The sequence below is a fragment of the Oratosquilla oratoria genome, chromosome 4 (genome assembly GCF_046742065.1).
Source record: "Oratosquilla oratoria isolate Oo_2021 chromosome 4, ASM4674206v1, whole genome shotgun sequence".
NCBI lineage: Eukaryota > Metazoa > Arthropoda > Malacostraca > Stomatopoda > Squillidae > Oratosquilla > Oratosquilla oratoria.
The window spans coordinates 29,961,659-29,983,312 of NC_134780.1; the positions used below are offsets into that span (position 1 = coordinate 29,961,659).

At 39.9% G+C, this 21,654-nt stretch overlaps 1 protein-coding gene across 1 annotated transcript in view; it reads right to left on the reverse strand.

Annotated features, from left to right (window-relative positions):
* Nucleotides 1-17,382, reverse strand: part of IntS11 (integrator complex subunit 11) — a 32,953-nt gene extending 15,571 nt beyond the window's left edge. The window contains exons 1-8 of the mRNA XM_076183825.1: nucleotides 17,241-17,382; nucleotides 16,683-16,767; nucleotides 16,217-16,412; nucleotides 10,620-10,736; nucleotides 8,395-8,493; nucleotides 7,027-7,148; nucleotides 4,018-4,189; nucleotides 1,769-1,987 (exon numbers count right to left, since the gene is read on the reverse strand). Coding sequence (XP_076039940.1) covers nucleotides 1,769-1,987; nucleotides 4,018-4,189; nucleotides 7,027-7,148; nucleotides 8,395-8,493; nucleotides 10,620-10,736; nucleotides 16,217-16,412; nucleotides 16,683-16,767; nucleotides 17,241-17,268 — 1,038 coding nt within the window. The 5' untranslated portion in view covers nucleotides 17,269-17,382. The remainder of the gene's footprint in view (nucleotides 1-1,768; nucleotides 1,988-4,017; nucleotides 4,190-7,026; nucleotides 7,149-8,394; nucleotides 8,494-10,619; nucleotides 10,737-16,216; nucleotides 16,413-16,682; nucleotides 16,768-17,240) is intronic.
* Between the last annotated feature and the right edge of the window lie 4,272 nt (nucleotides 17,383-21,654).

Consider the following 21,654-nt stretch of genomic DNA (forward strand, 5'->3'; position numbering starts at 1 on the left):
TCCGTCCCCTCATGTAGAAAAAGAAAACATGGGGAGAAATCCCTTTGGGCTGCATTAAAATATCATTCACACATACTCCCTCACCCTCCCACTCCCATCCATGCATCACAGCATCATCCATACACAACCATTCTCCATTCACTCCTATCTTCTGTCTTCTCCCTTCCTTCCTCAACAGACGTTACACTCTTTCCCAATGCACCTTTTACCCCATCCATCCATCTCATCCTTGGTTGACCCCTCATGTTTACTCCTTCCACACCTCTTTTACTAATCTCTCTTCACTCATTTTTTCTGTGTCCAAACCATCCCAATACTCTTTCATCAACCCTATCTCCCAACTCCCTTTCCACCCTGCTCTCCTCTTCACGTTGTTGTTTCTCATTCTATCCAGCCTAGTAACCCCTACCATACTTCTCAGGCATTTCATCTTGAACACATTTAGACCCTTCATCTCTTCCTCTCTTACCTTCCTTGCTTCTGCCCCATACAGTGCTGTCGGCACAATCACCCCTTCATGCAATCTCCTCTTACCATCCATTCCCAAATGTCTATTTCTCATTACCCTTTTTAATCCCCCAAGTCATTTAATTGCTTCTCTCAATTTACATTCTACCTCCACCTCCACTCCTCCCTTTCCAGCCATATTTGCACCCCAGTATCTAAAGCTATCCACTTCCTCTAGTCTTCCTTCATACTCACTTCCAATTTGCTGTCATCCTCTCCTCTTGTACTTCTCCTCACCTGATTTTACCTGCATTTATCATCAACTTCCTTCTTTCACACACCTTCCCAAACTCTGTCACTTTCCTAATCACTCCTCTGATCCTCCAACAAGTGCAGTGTTGTCAGCAAACAACAACTGGCTTTCCTCCCATTTTTCTCCATTTTCTTATCAGCCAGCCCACCATTGCTGTACCTCCATTTTTATTAGATACTTTGCATGACACCCATCTAACCCAGGTGCTTTACCTACTCTCATCATCTTGATAACTGCTTTCACATCATCTTTCCTTATTTTTCCTCCATTTTCCTCATTCATCACTGTTATTTTCTTAGTGCTTCCCACTGCAGCTATCTTTCCTTACTTATCCTTCTTCACATTTTGCAACTCCCTAAAATACTCTGCCCATCTTACTCTTACTGACATCTCTTCCATTATCATCACTCCATCTGCACATTTTACCTTTCCTTCTCTACTTGATTCGCCTCCCTTTCCTCTCTCAATTTCCTTCCAAAATATCTTTTTATTTCTTTCAAAATCTTTTGTCATACTCTTTCCCCATTTCACATTGCTCCCCTCTTTGCCTCTTTTATCTTATGCTTTACTTCTCTTATCTTTTCTTTGTACCTCTCATATGATTCTCTCATCCTATTTTGTAATCAATCTGTGAATACTCATTTCTTCTCTTCTACAACCTTTTGCTTCATCATCCCACCACTCACTGCCCTTTCTTCTATTTCCTCCTGTCCTCCTTGTTTCACACACCATCTTTGTACACCATGTGACTTCTTCATTGAAACATCCCCATTCATCCTCCACTCCTAGTTCGTTCTACTCTATCCTTCAATCCCTCCCACTCTTCTCTCAATAAGAGGAGGAAAACAGGGAGGAAAGTGAGGAAGAGGAGGAGGTGGAGGTGGTGGTGGAGAAGGAGGAGAAAGAAAAGAGAAAAAAAAAAAAAAAAAAAAACAACAGGGGGAGGAGAAAGGAATGAAAAAACAGAAACAAATGAACATTACAACCAAAGTAGAATGCAATACTTACCATGTTATTTTCATTGGGTGCCCACTTCTTGAAGATAGCAAGTGACAACCCAGCATGCAACATACCAGGTGTTGCAAATACAACCATGGGTCCTGGCTGTTCCATGAGTGCTTTATCAAAGGGTTTAATGTGTTTGAAATCAAACATATTTCGCTGCACAAATGTTCGTCGGATCTTCTGGTTTGTCCAGGTGATGAACATTCGGTAATATTTGTTGGCCTGTGTAGTTGTAAAAAGAAAATCATTTTCATGATAGAAAATGAGGTTGCATAGGTAGTTACTGATATAGGATAAAATGAAAACCTGTTTGAAAGTAACAAATAACACATTAAAATTCAATTAATTCAATACAAAGCACAACTTCAATTATAATGTACATTGGCCATGAAAACTCAAAGCAAATGATCAATTCAATGCCTCAGTTCTCTCTTGTAGGAGACCTGATGCCCCTAAGAAGTTGGTCATGGCCACTGGTTCAACTCCTGTCATTCAGTAATGAGATTTTCATTTGTTGACTGGAAAGAGTAAGTGTAGACTAGTGTAGTATAATGTGCTCTGTGTCTTCTTTGTGGTAGTCATATCCAAGACAAAGTCCACTGCCAGGCTCTCAATATAAATACTGCTTCTGGGTGACAATTTAAAAACAGGCATGCCAGTGCAACCCATGCTAGTTTTGAGTGATTTCTTTGCTGGATTGCTTTCTGGGGGCTTAATGAAGTATGGGATTTGGCAGGGTGACAGAAGGGCAATCAACCCTTCATCCCAAAGGTGCTAAAATAGGAAGGGTGTTGTTAATGGCCTTTAATTATGCATGATATGGGTGTATGTTTGACAAAATTACCCTCCTTATAAGATGGAAAAGACCATTTGGTATGCAGAGCTGGGTGTGTTCCTATATGTGTTCCACTTTAGTTTGGCCACGTTTAGCACTCCCAAACTATTAAAACTTAAGAGACACGTTCATACCAAAATAAAATTCCAGTAGACCACATACTATACCAAGGAAAAATTTTGTAGCCCACATTCTATACCAGCACCTATATTGCTTTAATAGTTTGGGAGCGCTAACCACGGCCAAACTAAAGCGGAACGCATCGAGGAACACACCCAGTTCTGTTGGTATGTATAGATGTATACCTTCCTCCTCATTGAATGGAAGCAAAGAGTCCCACAACAGCTGGCAATGGTCCTCAGGCTCTCCCACAGACCTCTTTGGGAAGAAGCTCTGGAGTGATGTCTGTGTTGTATTAGTGTGCGACTATTCTCATGTCATCAGCTTGTAGCAGCAGGAAGAGGGGAGCAGTCATTGGTTGTCAGCTCTCTTTAAGTGTAAAGGTGAAGGAAATGTAGTCTAGGTTGATAGATAAGGAGACCATGTGTCAACCTGACTGCACTTCCATGGGAGGGTCATGATGTTGCCAGCTTTTATAGATGAGCAACAGGGAGATGATCCTCTCTGACATCCATCTCACAAGATTACTTTCTGCAGGTACATGTCATTGGTCTTGTCTCACAATAAAACAATATAGACAAAAGTTCAACATTTCTTCCCAGAGAGATCTATAGGAGGGCCTGAGGGCTGTAGACAGCCAATGTGGGTCTCTGGGTTTCCAGCCAATAATCATTATCATTCTGACCATACCATTGATGCAAAGGAACAGATCAGGAGTGTAGGCATTTCAAACCTTGTCTAACAAATGAGTTCAACATGAGGGCATAGCACATTCAATTCTCTGCTTCAAAAAGTTCTCTGTAAGAAGACACCATCCTAGCCTACTCTGAGAAGGAGAGTTCATGACATTAAATAAAATAATTCTGACCATGGCTCCACAGAAGATGGTAATGCTCTTGGGTCCTCCCATAGATCTACTTCAGATATGACACTGTTGCTGTCATTGGTATGGAGCAGTCACCAGCTGTCAGCTCTCCTTACATGAAACGGTGAAGGTTATAGTGAAATTTGATAGACAAAGATTTTGGGCCCAGATGGAGGTGAGGACATTGGAAGGTAACAATCCATCTTACAGGACCATTGCTTCTAGGTATCTATTGTTGATCCTAGCCAAAAGACTGCCTTCACATGACACTGGAGTGGATAAAACTATTTTGCATTCATAAAAATATACATTTCTCTAGTGATATTATCTTTATTACACCCTTCATCATCAGGATTCCCAGGGAATTCCTTACTCTTTCTTAAATTAGGAGCAACGCTTGTCTACAAACTACAAGACATAAATGTGACTCACCGATTCTGCTAAACCCATGGTGAAATAGATGGGCACTTTAAGATTCATGCGATCCCAGTATGTTTCTAAAAGAATACATAGCTCCTGGGCTCTTCCTAAAGCAAACACTGGGATAAGAACTTTGCCCCCACGGTCAACAGAGTCATGCACCTTCTTCAGGAAGTCTCGTTCTCTGGGGAAAAAATAATGGAAAATATTGTAATATGTTATACACACTTCTTAAGATAAGGAGTTTCAATGAGGAGCAGAATGGAAGATCAAATAATTAGGGAAAGTCCAGACATAATTCTAAACAATGCGACTGACTTTGAGGAACCTATTTCATTACACAGATAACAACTGAAGACTAATGATTTTCAAGACCATGTGTGTGTAATTTGGGAATTAAATTCCTACGGGCTTTTAGGGTGAGCCCGTTTGTAGGGTGATTTTAAATTATGAATGTGTGTGGGTTTAACCACACACACTCATACATTCACAAGATGTGCACACGTATGAAATACACGCATGCACATCTCGGTGAATGCACCCTTTCTAATATAATCGATGTTCGATGTAGGCAGTGGATATGTGTGTATAGCTTTTTCAAGGCCAGTTATACAAAATCTACCCATTTACCAAAAGGCCCTTATACCCCCTTATAAGATAGGCAGCCAGCCAAGGCATGCAGCCTGCCCCACCCATTTGTTGCCCCTTTATCTTAGCTACTTGTGGATGATAGGCCATCTTTCCCTCCTGCCCATGTCAGATGAAATACAGCAAGACACAGCATATCCACAGCATGGCCTGACAGCCAAAGCTGATTTCTCTCTATTTCTTCATTTACATGGCAACCCTACCCCCTCATCCTTTCTTTTGTAAATAGAGAAGACAAAGAAAAAAACCTTTGTGCCAAGTCAATTTATCATTCATTCACAACCACTCACTCACGCTTATCTCTTGCCTTCTTAACTGCTCAACAGACATTACCTTTACTCGAGTCCCCCTTCACCCCATCCACCCATCTCATTCTTTGTTTTCCACTCAAGTTCACTCCATCCACCTCAGTCTTCCACACTCGTTTTGCTAGTCTTTCCTCACTCATTCTTTCTATGGGCCCAAACCATCCCAGTATTCTTTCATTAGCCATATCTACCTGCTCCCTTTCCATCTCCACTCTCCTCCTCATTTCTATCTCTATCCATCCTTGTAACATACTTCTCATACACTTAATCCCAAAACACATTCAAATTGCTCCTTTCTGCCTTCCTTAAATTCCAAGTCTCCACCTCGTACATTAACATAAACACAATCAACCTTTCATGTCTCTTTGCATCCATCCCCAGATACTTATTCCCCCCATAACATCTACTTGCTTCTCAAACTCAACAATTTACCTCCACCCCCACTCCTCCAGTCCCTGCTACATGTGGCCCTAAATATTTAAAACTATCCACTTCCTTTAACCTCTCTCCTTTAAGACTTATCTCCAACTTACTTCCACCTTCAACCCTCGTACATCTCATTTCCTTGCTTTTACCCACATTTACTTTCAACTTCCTCCTATCACACATCTTCCTAAACTGTGTCAATAACTGCCTTAGACTCTTCAGACTCAGCTACAAGCAGTCATCAGCAAACAACAACTGATGTGTTTTATGGATTGAAACAGAATATAATGTAGTCGAACTGATGGATGATATGAAGGAGTATTCTTTGTTTTGAGTAGTTAAATTACTGGATGTTATCTATTTATTCTATCTATATACAATGCTGCTCCATTGGGATTTGAACTTGTGCCTACGAGATTTTCTGTACGTTACCACTGTGGAACATAAGAGAGGAAGAGAGAAGGAGTTTGAATGTGTTTGAGATGAGGTGTCTGAGAAGTATGATAGGGGTTACTAGGCTGGACAGAGTGAGAAATGAGGAGGTGAGGAGGAAAACAGGGGTGGAAAGGAAGTTGGGAGATAGGGTTGATGAAAGAGTATTAGGATGGTTTGGACACATGGAAAGAATGAATGAAGAAAGACGAGTAAAAGAGGTATGGAAGGCAGATGTGGAGGGAGTGAACATGAGGGGACGTCCTAGGATGAGATGGATGGATGGGGTGAGGGGGGCTTTGGGGAAGAGGGGAATGTCTGTTGAGGAAGGACGGGAGAGGACAGAAGACAGGGGTGAATGGAGAATGGTTGTATATGGATGATGTGATGCATGAGGTGGAATGGGTGGGGGGATGGGGGGGTGAGGTAGTATGTGTGAGCAAAATTTGACGCAGCCCGAAGGGATTTCTCCCCGTCTTCTCCTTTTCTGCACATGGGGACTGAGAGGGGGAGGTCGCTGATTTAATGAAGTAGCCTTGCTGTGGATGTGCTGTGTCTTGCAACACTTCTTCTGACCCAGGGTAGTGGGCGAGATGCAGGGATAACCCTTCATCCAGGAGGTGCCAAGATAAGAGAGGGTGGAAGGGAGTGGAGTGTATTTAGGGATGGAATCGGTGGGAAAGGCCGTTGGTATATGTACGTATGTATATACAAAGGGACTCTGCCTACTTGTAAGGGAGGTAGCCAGCTAGGGCACGCATGAACCCCGACTTATTCCACTCTCACCCACCACCCATTTGTTTCCCTTTCATCTTAGCTCCTCATGGATGGAGGGTCTTCTCTGTATCCTGCCCACTGATGCACTGCTTCTGACCTCAGCAGCATGGCAGGGGACAGGGATGAACCTTCACCCACAAGGAGCTAATATGAGAAAGAAACAAATGGAAGTGGAATGGGTGAGTGGATGCATGCCTAGACTGGCTACCTTCCTTATATATGGGAAGAGGCCCTTGGTATATAGACAGAACAGACAGATAACTTAACATCCAGCAGTTTAATTACCCAAAACAAAGTATACTCCCTCATATCATTCATCAAATATCATCAATTCAACAGCATTACATTCTGCTTTAATCCATAAAACTTATACTCTAAACATATGTAATTAGAAGTCACCATTACCATCTACATTATAGTGATTCCATACCTGCAACGTTTCGAGTCTCGTATTGTAGTGGCATATGTTGACTCGGTGATGAGCAGATCTGGTCTGCATTTATCAATCCATGCAGCTCCTAAATGTCTGTCAGGGGTCATGTTGTAATCGCCCTGAAAAAATCAATAATGCATATATACATATACCAAGGCTTTTTCCCCCTTATAAGGGAGGTAGCCAAAAAACAAAGGCCTAAAAACCACTTCCACCCATTCCATCCCTATCATACGCCACTCCCCTCCACCCTCTTATCTTGGCACCTCCTGGATGACAGATCATCCCTGCATCTTGCCCACATACATACATATACATATATATATATATATATATATATATACACACACCAAGGGCTTTTACCCCCTTACAAGGGAGGTAGCCAAAGTCAAAGGCATAAATCCACTCCCACCCATTTCATCCCCTCATACTCCACTCCCATTCACCATCACTATCTCCCTCTTTTCTTGGCTCCTCATGGATGATGGGTCATCCCTGCATCTCAGCCACTAGTCTGGATCAGAGGCAATGCAGCAAGACACAACACATTTACAGCAAGGCCACTTCATTTGATCGGCGACCCCCCCCCCTCTCTGTTCCCTAATGCAGAAAAAGAGAAGATGGGGAGAAGCCCCTCCAGGCTGCATCAAAATATCATTCACACATGCTCCCTCACCCCTCATCCCCCACCCACTCCCATCTATGCTTCACAGCATCATCCATACACAACCACTCTCCACTCACCCTTATCTTCTGTCTAATAATAAATAAAGAGAATAAATGAGTAGATGTAAAAAAATATATATATACATATATATATAATAAATGAATAAATAAATACAATGAAACATTGGAGCACTGCTGTGGAAGTGTTCTATCTTGTTAAATTGCCTCTGAACTGAGCAGCATGGGGGGGGGCCATGGATGACCCTTCATTCACAAAGTGCTAAGACAGGTGGAACATTGGGTGCTCCAAACCCCTGCCTAGCACCTACGTTTACCTTCATCACCTCCGCATCCATATACACATTGTACAACAAAATATTTTCCCATATGTAACAGACCCTTTAGCTCAATATTAAAGTTGTTTTCTGCATTTTGTGAATTGCCTGATGAAGTCTACTATTAACATTCAATCTGTTGCCCATGATCTCTCTATCAGAAGATCTGTAGCCATCAGATAACTGGCAACTGCCATCTCACACATCTCCTTGAGGAAGTGGGGAGTCTTGTGTCCATTTAGCATCTTTAGCAAGGCCGGGATATCAGTCTTCCTCCCTTCCCTCCACCTTTTCTTCAGCTGCTTAAAAGCTCAACACTGCAGCACCTACTGTTCACTATGAAAGACACAACGGAAACACTTACTGTATAGACAATGGACTGTGAGCCAACTTTGATGTGGAACATGGCAGCCCCCAACACATGACCAGCATAATATGCTTTAATTTCAAGATCTTTGTCAACCTGTGGGAGAACAAGTAAAGAAAAATATGCATTACACACAAGCCTTCATGAATAAACTTACCAGTTGCAGTTCTATGTTTATCTGTGAGGCATAGGGTAGATCAAAGATTGCTGAGATGATTTAGGCATATGGAAAGATTGAGTAAAGATTAGCAGAAATTGTTGGAAGCAGATATGGATGGAGTGAACTTTAGAAAAATGAGAATGTTGGACTGGGCGACAAGGGCATGAGATGGAAGACAAATATCTGTCAAGCAAAGAAGAGTGTACAAAGAGTAGTGGTGAGTGATGAATGGTTGTAAATGGATGAAGAGATGCAGCCCAAAGAGATATTCTTCTTGTATGCTCCATAAACCATTTCAAGTGGATGATGAGGGGGATTGCCATATAATGAAGTAGTGGGGGGGAGAGGGGGGTACACAAGTTCCAGCCATTGGTCTCTGCTATGGAAACACTGTTTCTTGTTGCATGGACTTTGACTCCTGTGGTGTGTCATGGGATAAGAGATGCTGGGATAGGAGGTGCAATGAAAGGATATTGGATGAGTGGGATGCATTTACGATGGGTATAAGCTTTGATTTGGGCACTTATCTTCCAAGAGGAAAAGGCTTTTTGGTATGTGTTGGGCGGTGGGCAGGAGACAGGGATGAACATTCATCCATGAGGAGCTAAAATGTGAAGGAAACAAGGGTGGTAGATGGGAGTGAAATGGGTGGGAGTGGGTGCGTGCCATGGCTGGCTACCTCCCTTATATGAGGGAAGAAGCCCTTGGTAGGTAGGTATTTATGTTATATGAAATGGTCAGTGTTTTGAGCTGGTGATAGAGAAAGATAGAGATCTTGGACAGATACAAAATATACTGGTTGACTTCCATAAGATATCTGTACAATGGGACAAGATATTAAAAAAAATCTGTAATACAATCACCTATGGGGAGGCACACAAAAGAACCGTAACCAAGAAAGTAGTGATAGAAAAGATATAGAGATAATGCAATGGGCAGCTCCTTGGTTTGGCACCATTACTGAGATCTAAAATCTTACAAGGTACTCAAACATGGATGTCATTCATATTGCAGAAATACATACATATATCAACAGCTTTTTTTCCCTTACAAGGGAGGCAGCCAAAAAACAAAGGCATAAAATCCACTCCCAACCATTCCATCCCCACATACTCCACTCCCACTCACCACCCGCCCTCTTATCTTGGCTCCTCCTGGATGACAGGTCATCCCTGCATCTTGCCCACTGCCCTGGGTCAGAAGCAATGCAGCATGACAGCACATCCACAGCAAGGCCACTTTATTTAATTGGTGACCACTCTCTCTGTCCTTTCATGCAGAAAAAGAGAAGACGGGGAGCAATCCCTTCAGGCCGCATCAAAACATCATTCACATTTCCTACCTCACCCCCACACTCCCTTCCATGCATTACAACATCATCCATACACAACCATTCTCCGCTCATCCCTGTCTTCTGTCTTCTCCCTTCCTTCCTCAACAGATATTTCCCTTTTTTCTAATACTCCTTTTACTCCCATCCATCCATCTCTTTCTTGGTCACCCCCTCATGTTCATTCCTTCCATACCTCTTTTACTAATCTTTCTTCACTTATTCCTTCCATGTGTCCAAACCATCCCAAATCCCTCTTCATCCCTGATCTCCTCCTTGTTTCTCGCTCTATTCAACCTTGTAATCCTTATCATACTTCTCAGGCATTTCATCTCAAACACATTCAAAATCCTCCTCTCTTATGTTCCATATTTCTGCCCCATATAGTGCTGTTGGCACAATCACTCCTTTATACAATCTCCTCTTAGCATCCATTTCCAAATGTCTATTTCTCATTACACTTTTTAATCCCCCAAGGGATTTACTTGCTTCTCTCAATCTACATTCTACCTCCACTTCCACTCTTCCCTTTCCTACCACATTTGCATCCAATTATCTAAAGCTATCCACTTCCTCCAGTCTCTCTCCCTTAATACTTGGTTCAAATTTGCTGCCACATTCTCCCCATGTACATACATCACCTTACTTTTACCCACATTTATCTTCAACATCCTTCTTTTACAGAAATAATGACAAAAATTAATGTGATGAAAATGTGAACATTACACTTACCTGTACAGTTTCATGCAGAGTTACTGTAATGACTTTTTTCATACAATCCTTGATCATGTTTGAGGTAAAGAATCCTGTTTCTCCTTTTCGATCCACTGCTACCTTTCTCATGTCATCCTGTTGATAATTTCATTAAATAAAAATGTTGTCATGGCACTGTAGATATCATTTCCTTCTTTCAATACTATATTTCCTCAAGCTACACTTGGTATATAATAAATATGCTCTACAAAATGGTGCACTTTTGACCCATTTTTTTTCCATACTTGTTATTCTCTTTCCTTGAATATCCTCCTTTTCATTTCCAATATATTACTGGAACCTTTACCCATTATGTCGCCCTGGCTGTTCAACTTATACATGGATGGGATGGTGTGAGAGGTAAATGCAAGGGTGGTGGGTCAGGGATTGGAGATGGTTAAAGAAAATGAAGAAAAGTGGGAGGCGAGCCAGCTGTTGTTTCCTAATGACACTGTGCTTGTGGCAGGATTGGAGGAGGGATTGAGGAAGTTGGTGACAGAGTTTGGGAGAGTGTGTGAAAGAAGAAAGCTGAAGATAAATGTGGGTAAAAGTAAGGTGATGAGATGCACAAGGGGTGAAAGTGGCAGCAGACTGGAAGTGAGCATTAAGGGAGAGAGACTGGAGGAAGTGGATAGTTTTAGATTCTTGGGTGCAAGTGTGGCTGGAGAAGGTGGAGTGGAGGTGGAGGTAGAATGTAGATTGAGAGAAGTGAGTAAATGCCTTGGTGGATTAAAAAGTGTAATGAGGAATAGACATTTGGGAATAGATACTAAGAGGAGACTGTATGAAGGAGTGATTGTGCCAACAGCACTGTATGGGGCAGAAACATGGAACATAAGAGAGGAAGAGAGAAGGAGTTTGAATGTGTTTGAGATGGGGTGTCTGAGAAGCATGATGGGGGTTACTAGGCTAGATAGAGTGAGAAATGAGGAGGTGAGGAGGAGAACAAGGGTGAAAAGGGAGTTGGGAGATAGGGTTGATGGAAGAGTATTGGGATGGTTTGGACACATGGAAAGAATGAGTGAAGACTAGTAAAAGAGGTAATCAGATGTGGAGGGAGTGAACATGAGGGGACGTCCTAGGATGAGATAAATGGATGGGGTGAAGGGGGCTTTGGGGAAGAGGGGAATGTCTGTTGAGGAAGGACAGGAGAGGACAGAAGATAGGGGTGAATGGAGAACGGTTGTGTATGATGTTGTGATGCATGAGGTGGAATGGGTGGGGAGATGGGGTAGTATGTGTGAGCAAAATTTGACGCAGCCTGAAGGGATTTCTCCCTGTCTTCTCCTTTTATGCAGGGGGGGACGGAGAGGGGGGGGTCGCCAATTTAATGAAATGGCCTTCCTGTGGATGTACTGTGACTTGCGACACTGCTTCTGACCCAGGGCAGTGGACAAGGTGCAGGGATGATCCGTCATCCAGGAGGTGCTAAGATAAGAGGGAGGGTGGAGGGGAGTGGAGTGTATTTAGGGATGGAATGGGTGGGAATGATTTTATGGCCTTTTCTTTTTGGCTACCTCCCTTGAAAATGGGAAAAAGCCTTGGTATATGTATGTACATATGTAAGTACAAATGTATGTATACATGTGTGTGTATTTACTTAACTTTAGTATACAGGAAAGCAGCAACGCCCGTTGGGTCCTGTCTCCTATTCTCTAATTTTCTAACATACCTCAAGTCAAATTCATGTACAGTTCTAATTTCATCTACATCTTTGATTTCCAATTATATTTAGATTTGAACTCATGTGTTGTTTGAGCTTGGGCTATTTCACCTATCCCACATATTTATCCATCTATATGGAAAACTGTATTTCTTCACATCCTCTTGACATGTGGTCCTTCTTAATTTACTTCCATGACCTTTTAAAGCCCTCCCATCTTTAATCAGGCAATCTCTTCCATCAATGCAATCTATCCCCTTTGGTGACCTGAACATTGTAATCATGTCACTTCTTTCTCTTCGATCTTTCAAAGTTGGCAGACCCAGTACCTTTAGTCTCTTCTCATATGGTTTATTTGCCAGGCTGGGGACCAGTTTGGTTACTGTCCTTTGTATTCTTTCAATCTTGCTCATATCTGACATATTCCAGTCTTGGACTTATCAAGGTTTCAATGTTTTTTTTTTTGTTTTTTTTATTATCTCTTCATCCATATAATGGAATGCCACTGTGTGTGTATTTATTTACCTAGTTGTATTTTACAGGACAAGAGCTATGCTCATAGTGACCTGTTTTCATATCTCTCCGCATCCAGTTTGTTCTTAAAATCGTGTATAGTTTTGGCACTCACTGTTTCCACATTTAGTTTGTTCCAGACATCAATTACTCTGTGTGGGAAGGTATTCTTTTTCAAATCTCTTCTGTAACTGTCCTTTAGCTTCTTCTCATGTCCTCTTGTTTCTCTTCTGTCACATTTTTAATAAGTCGTCTTTATCAAGAACTTCCATCCCTTTCATAATTTTGTAAATGGTCAGCAAATCACCCCTTTTTCTTCTCTGTTCAAGTGTTGCTAAATGTCATTTATCCAAGCTTCGTTTGCAAGTCAAATTTGAGAGTGGAGGTGCCATTTTTGTCGTTGCTCTTTGAATTCTTTCTATTTTTTTTTGTACTAGGTGCCTGTAGTGTCACAGCATACCACTATTTTCTTTGCCATTTCTTCATCCATGTAGTCGAAGGCTACTTTCATTGATCTTAATAAGTTGTTTTGTTGTACATTAATCTTCATCCATGTAGTCAAAGGCCACTTTCATTGATCTTAACCACTTCCATACGGTGACGCCTACGTAGGCGGCATGAGGAGCAAGTGGGTACTCGATGATGCCGACGTCGCCATCTTGATTATATTTATTGTAGTCGTACCTACGTAACTTTCATTCTCTCTAAACTGGCTTCATCATATTTTCTATGGTTATCAAAATACACGGGTGAAAGAGAACGAATGACTGAGGATTGACTTTATTTTTTATAATGTGATTATTATGACGCAACATCGCACGTTGGACAGCTAATGCTGCCAGACGTGCGATGTGCCCCGGAGTGAAGAGGTTAATAAATTAAAAGTTTCTCCAACTAATTTATTGACATGTTTATCAGGTGTCAAGTCACTTGAGATAATCACTCCTAGGTCCCTTTCCAAGTTGACTTTTTTGACTTCCTTGTCACCGAATTTATATTGACCCGATAATCTATTTTTGCTTTTTCCAAATTCCATTATACATTTCTTAATGTTAAAGTTCATTTCACATTTTGTCCAGGTCTTTTTGTAGCAATCTGCAATCTTCTTCTGTGCTTACTCTCTTTAGTAATTTGGCATCATCAGCAAAGTTCATGTAATACTTCACTCCCTCATTCATATCATTTATATATATGGGAAATATTAAAGGATCCAATACAAAGCCTTGTGGAATGCCACTTATCACATCTTCCCAGTTCAAATTTTTGTCTGTAAGTACCACTCTCATTTTTCTCCCACTTAAGAAATCCTTCATCCATTCCAGTAGCTTACCTTGTATTCCTCCTATTATTTAAATTTTTCTTATTAGCTTTTTATGTGGTACTTTGTCAAAAGCCTTCTGCAAGTCCAAGAAGGCACAATCTGCCCAGCCATCTCTTCCTTGTATTATTTCAATTAATCTCGAGTAAAAGCATATTAAGTTTGTGGTACACGATCTTCCACTTCTGAAGCCAAATTGTTTAGGGTTTAATATTTCATTCTCTTCCAAGTGTTTGATCCATTTGTTTCTGATCATTTTATTTGCATATTTTTGCTACTGTGCTTGTAAGAGATACCTGTCTGAAGTTTGTAGGATCTTTTTGTTTCCTCCTTTATATACTGGCATCTTTCCAATCTTGCAGTACCTTTCCTTGAGTGAAAAGTATATTATTTTGTATAATTTGTCCGTCAGTTCATCCATACACTCTTTCAGTATCCAATTTGTAATTCCATCCAGTCCATACAATTTCCTAACATCTATGTTTTTTTATTTGGTCTCTTATTTCTTTCTGTGTTACCTTTATTTCTTTCATTTTAGGGGGTCTTTCTCGTTGTCCATCTTCCCAAATTTGTGAGCTCTCAATTGTAAAAACAGACCTGAAATGTCTGATCATAACTTCTGCCATTTCTGTGTCGTCTATATATTCTTTATCTCCTTCACGCAGTTTTTCAATTTCGTGTTTGTCTTTTATCATTTACATATCTGTAAGAGTTTAGGTTGATCCTTACATTTGTCTATAATATCTTTTTTATAGTTTCTTTTTTCTTTCCTGCTTATATTCACATATTCGTTCCTAAGTTTTATACATGTTTACCATTTGGATGTTTTTTGGTCTCTTTTTCCAGGCTTTGTCTATTCTGTCTTTTGTCTCACTGCACCTTCTGTTGCACCAACACTATATATAAATATCTTTTTGCTTCTTCTTTGGTACATATTTATCAATTCCTTCCTTGTACTTTTCTTTGAATATGTTCAATTTATCTTCCATCTTTGTTTCCTCTTTGGAGAATTTATCCCAGTTTGTGTTTTGGAAATTTTTCTTAGTTTTACAAAATTCGTTTTGTTGTACATTAAATTTCCTTCTCTATGTTTATCATTCCTTCTTACATTGTTTTGTTCTTTTAATTCAAACTCTATTAGTATATGGTCACTCTTTTCAAATGGCGTTTTATACTCCATTTTGTTCACGATATCTGGTTCAGAAGTTAATATCAAGTCTAGTTTCGACGGTTCCTCATTGTTTCTATATCTAGTGTTTTCCTTAACCCATTGTGTTAAGGTATATTCGATGGTCATATCCAGCAGAATGTTGCTCCAAAGTTCTTCTCCCCTTTTACTATCATTTCTTCCCAGATTATATCCTTTGCATTAAAATCACCCATAATTACTCTGTTACCACCCTCTTTCAGTAACTCATTTAGCACATTCATTGTGTCTTCCAGTAATTTAGAATGATCAATATCATTCTAAATTACTGGAAGACACAATGAATGTGTATATGTGTGACTGTGTTTATGTCATTTTCCCCTACCACACTGCTTGTGTCAGAACCAATGCTGCAAGGCAGCTTTCACAGCAGGGCACAACACTGTTTCATCATGTGACAATACCTTCTTCATCCATTCAAAATAATGATGGGGAGGAGGATGCCATATGATTAGTTATGATAACAGAGGCAAACAAGAAACTTTGGTTCATCATTTGTGTTGAATTACTACAAGATTTTTCTAGGTCTTCATTGCCAGATACCAAGACTACACTCTAGAAAAAACAGAGGAACTTGTTTACTCAGCTGTACATATTCCAGGACCTAACCTAACTGCATCTCTCTTACTACCCTCCCAGCAGTGTGCCCCATCCTTTACTAGGCAGGGCTCATTTATTTTTATTTATATTTATATATATATATATATATATATATATATATATATATATATATATATATATACACACATAATGCCTTACAAAGATTTAAGTAGAAGAAAAAAAAAATCTTTCTGAAAGTAAAAGGCATTTATAAAGTAGAATAAAATATCATACAAGACAATAAAAGGTTACATTCCCCTTAACTAATAACTTACAAGAAGAATCGGACAGAGAGCCTTAGTGGGCTGAGTCATGTAGATGGTGCCATTGTAGCCAACCATCTCAGTCATATACGGTAGAGCTCCACAGTGATCTAGGTGAAAGTGGCTGATTATAACACAGTCCAGATAATCATTCAGTGGTCCATCAGTGATGTAAGAAAAGTCAGGAAACCTTCTTTCATCATTGTAACTGAAGTGGAAATAAAACAGACTTTAAATTCATATAGTACTAGAGAAAATTATGAAATAGTTAACATTCATTTAACCAAGTGTTGCTTTTCTGACCAAAATATGCAAAACAATTAGCCCATTTAAAAAGGACCACAACTACATTAAACAAGTGTCTTGCATCTTTATTATAAATAAGGTGATACAAAAAAACAGGAGCCTATGTAATGTTATGCCTAAGTTTCTTGATACATTCTTTCTCATAAAATATCAAAAGTTTGTTACTACAAACCCCATATGCATTCCACAGTCCAACATTATATTCTTGCCCCCAATTGTCACCAAGATGCAGCTTCGGCCAACATCTTGACCAGCCCCTGTGGGAATAAGAAAAAAAAAAAAAAATGGAGGATGAATAAAAACATAATCGTACAGAAGCTCTACGAGGAGCTAAAATGAATGGGCCTAGATAAAATATCAGCAGCTTTTTGTCACACAATGGCATCTCGGTAATCTGGAAAAGACCCCAATCCTGAAAACAAATTGTCACTGAACCAGGTACCTCAAAGATCTCTCACCTCTCTACCTTATCTACATAGATGACTGGTTTAATCCCAGAAACAATCTACCCTCATTTTACCTACTAACATAAGGACACTGTATTATGTGTGCAAACGGTTTTTCAATATTAACATTATGATTATTACATACTTGACTCACCCATGCACATATTATGATATTGAAAATATTCAAATAAAGTTTAGTGACATTAACCATTAGCATTGATTGAATACTGAGTACGTGACAAGACAATACGTGAAAAAATAAAGCTTGAACAGCTTAAGCTCACCTAAAGGCGTTACTTTAATCTCCGGCATTATTAACTACCCGAATACAGCATCTCAGGACAAATACATCATCCTTTTGTGGTTCCGTCGAACGTCTTGTTTACAATCGAGCTCTGGCGACTGATAGCTTCTAAAGTCTAAACATGGCTCAATTATACCGACATTATAAGTATATATAGATAAATGAATAAATAAATATATATATATATATATAAATGGAAATAAGCGTACATTCTTTTTGTGTTATCCTCGGCAATTTGCATCTATTATTCCGAACTATATGTTCTTGTTATTATTTGCACTTCATATACATTGATTCATTGCCAAATAAAGTCTATCTATCTATCTATCTATCTATCTATCTATATATATATATATATATACATATATATATATGCATATATATATATATATATATATATTTGTGTGTGTGCATATATATTTACATATATATATACATACATACACATACATATACCAAGGCTTTTTCCCCCTTCCAAGGGAGGTAGCCAAAAAGGGAAAGGCATAAAAACACTCCCACCCATTTCATCCCTAAATACACTCCACACCCCTCCCACCCTTCCTCTCATCTGCGCACCTCCTGGATGACGGGTCATCCCTGCACCCTGCCCACCGCCCTGGGTCAGAAGCAGTGTCGCAAGACACAGTACATCCACAGCAAGGCCGCTTCATTTAATCGGCGACCCCCCCTCTCCGTCCCCCTTTGCATATAAGGCGAGGACGGGGAGAAATCCCTTCGGGCTGCGTCAAAATTTACTCACACATACTACCCCACCCCCCACCCCCCCGCCCATTCCTCCTCATGCAGTCACAACATCATCCATATACAACCATTCTCCACTCACCTCTGTCTTCCGTCTTCTCCCTTCCTTCCTCAACAGACATTCCCTCTTCCCCAAAGCCCCCTTCACCCCATCCATCCATCTCATCCTAGGACGTCCCCTCATGTTCACTCCCTCCACATCTGCCTTCCATACCTCTTTTACTAGTCTTTCTTCACTCATTCTTTCCATGTGTCCAAACCATCCTAATATTCTTTCATCAACCCTCTCTCCCAAATCCTTTTTCACCCCTGTTCTCCTCCTCACCTCCTCATTTCTCACTCTATCTAGCCTAGTAACCCCCACCATACTTCTCAGACACCTCATCTCAAACACATTCAAACTCCTTCTCTCTTCTTCTCTTATGTTCCACGTTTCTGCCCCATACAGTGCTGTTGGCACAATCACTCCTTCATACAGTCTCCTCTTCGCATCCATTCCCAAATGTCTATTTCTCATTACACTCTTTAAACCACCAAGGCATTTACTCGCTTCTCTCAATCTACATTCTACCTCCACCTTCACTCCACCTTTTCCTGCTACACTTGCACCCAAGTATCTAAAACTATCCACTTCCTCCAGTCGCTCTCCCTTAATGTTCACTTCCAGTCTACTGCCACTTTCACCCCTTGTACATCTCATCACCTTACTTTTACCCACATTTATCTTTAGCTTTCTTCTATCACATACTCTCCCAAACTCTGCCACCAGCTTCCTCAATCCCTCCTCTGACCCTGCCACAAGCGCAGTGTCGTCCGCAAACAACAGCTGGCTCACCTCCCATTTTTCTCCATTTTCTTTAACCATCTCCAATCCCTGACTCACTACCCTAGCATTCACCTCTCGCACCACCCCATCCATGTATAAGTTGAACAGCCAGGGCGACATAACGCATCCTTGACGAAGTCCCACCTTTACTTCAAACCACTCACTCTCTCCATTTCCAATCCTAACACATGCTCTACTACTCACATAAAAACTCTTGACAGCTCCCAAAAGCTTTCCTCCTATCCCATAAATCTGCATAACCTCCCACAGTGCCTTTCTGTCTACCCTATCTGTCTACCCTATAGGCTTGCCAACCGTCCTTTATTTCAAAGGACAGTCCTTTATTCAGCACTATTTGTCCTTGTCCTTTATTGAGATTTGAAATGACACTAGTTGTCCTTTATTTTGAAATCGGTGTGACTGGTAGTTCAATCCTACTCTTGAGATGTGATGATTGCAAAATCGTTTACTTCTTGTAAGAGTGCAGACTGTCAACTCCGCATTCTGCACAATACCAGACGCACAGAGCGGCAGACCGCAGTCCAGGGTGTAAAATTAACCTCATTTTATGTATAACTCAATTTTTCATAAAAAAGAAAGACACCAATTTTGGGAAAACCAGAAAATCGTAAAGTATGTTACTAAATATGAGAACCACCACCAAGAAAAAAGAAAAGGAAAATAATAGAGAAAGAAAGTAGGTGCCGTTGGACGTTTGGAAAGGCAATACTTCCGCCTATCAACTAAACTCACGAAGAACCAAAATCGAGCCGTAATGTGTTATGAATACCAGAAGAGCAGTGAAATCTATGTGATAAAGCTTGTATTAGCAGTGCCAATATTTCATGTTAACAGATATTTGGAAAAACAGAAAAGATTTCGATGAAATTCAACATTCGGTATATCATCAAACATAAGTTTCGTAGGCCATTCATTTCCTAAAATTTCAGAAATTTGTAGTAGTAGAACACTTGAAGCTAGAAGGAAAACTTAGATTAAAGATGGATGAACTTCTTTTTGATGAAGTAGTATTATTCAAAGAAACTTCAACACTATCAAAAGCTCTGAACTCTTCATAAGCTCAACAATAACCAGAAAGTGGTATTTTGTTTTGAAATCTATGGACTTTAAATGTATCAATGTTTTCAAAATAGTTTCTTTTGTACAATCGATTCCTGGAACATCATCTTATTGTGAGAGAGTTTTTAGTTTAATGTCATCTAAATGGCGAGATGAAAGGAACTGATGCTCTGTTGAATTAAGAACGAACTTCTCATACATTTTAACATAAAAAATAGTTATTTGGAATTCGCTAAAAACAGCAAAGATGATACAAATTTTCTGAAGGCAGCAAAAAGCCAGGGCAAATATAGTCCTAAAGATTAGAATCCTTTGATCAAGGTAAAATAAATGTCTTCTCATTCTTGTTTTTATATTTTCATTTAGGTAAGAGAAATGTGATTTTGAACTGCTTTTAATATAGGTATCTATTATGATCTATAGCCACTTAAATAAATATCAATAAAGATTTTGTCCTTTATTGTAGCTTAACAGAGTTGGCAACCATATATATATATATATATATATATATATACATATATTTATATATATATATATATATCAGACAATCTCCTTGACAGTAGCGCACGGGATTCGAACCCGCTGCATCTGGAAGTAAACTCCCAAGACACACTCGCCTTAGACCGCTCGACCACTTGACAGCATAAAACCATGAGAACTCATAGTCAACCTGACTATCGAGATTGGGGAGGGCGCTCACTACACCCATTAACCACCCATTTTCACCCCATGGCCGCTGCACCCAGTGGGAGTAGTAAGGACCGGAACGAATCCCTTCACGCTTGTCGCCAAAGTAACTATTTGTATGATTGATGTCGCTGTTCACTAGCGAATTTCTCAAATAGTTACGTTGGCTAGTGAACAGCGACATCAATCAGACAGTTACGTTGGCGACAAGCGTGAAGGGATTCGTTCCGGTCCTTACTACTCCCACTGGGTGCAGCGGCCATGGGGTGAAAATGGGTGGTTAATGGGTGTAGTGAGCACCCTCCCCAATCTCGATAGTCAGGTTGACTATGAGTTCTCATGGTTTTATGCTGTCAAGTGGTCGAGCGGTCTAAGGCGAGTGTGTCTTGGGAGTTTACTTCCAGATGCAGCGGGTTCGAATCCCGTGCGCTACTGTCAAGGAGATTGTCTGATTGATGTCGCTGTTCACTAGCGAATTTCTCAAATATATATATATATATATATATATATATATATATATATATATATATTAGTGTATTTTGGGAGCAGGTTCTCTTTTAAACATGTTTGATTGAATACGACAGCATTCTGGAAGTTGTTAATTTTCTTTCTTGTGTTTTCTATTTTTCTAATTATATTCTTCCCTTGGATAGGGTGGGCATAAACCAATTCCTTATAATTCTCCATTTTATTACACGACGTTTCGTCTCTAAAAAGACATCTTCTGGTATTTCTGTTTTTAAAGATACAATAAATATTTATGATACTACAAGTTTGAATTACATTAATGGTTGGACATATACAAGATTATATTTAGAAATCAAACCTTAGAATTACAGTTAAGTTTAACATATTAAAATTACATTTTAAATTTAACAAAAACAAAAATAATAACTACTACATGCCTATCCAAGGGAAGAATATAATTAGAAAAATAGAAAACACAAGAAAGAAAATTAACAACTTCCAGAATGCTGTCGTATTCAATCAAATATTCATATGTATATATGTATACATGTATACATATATATATATATAT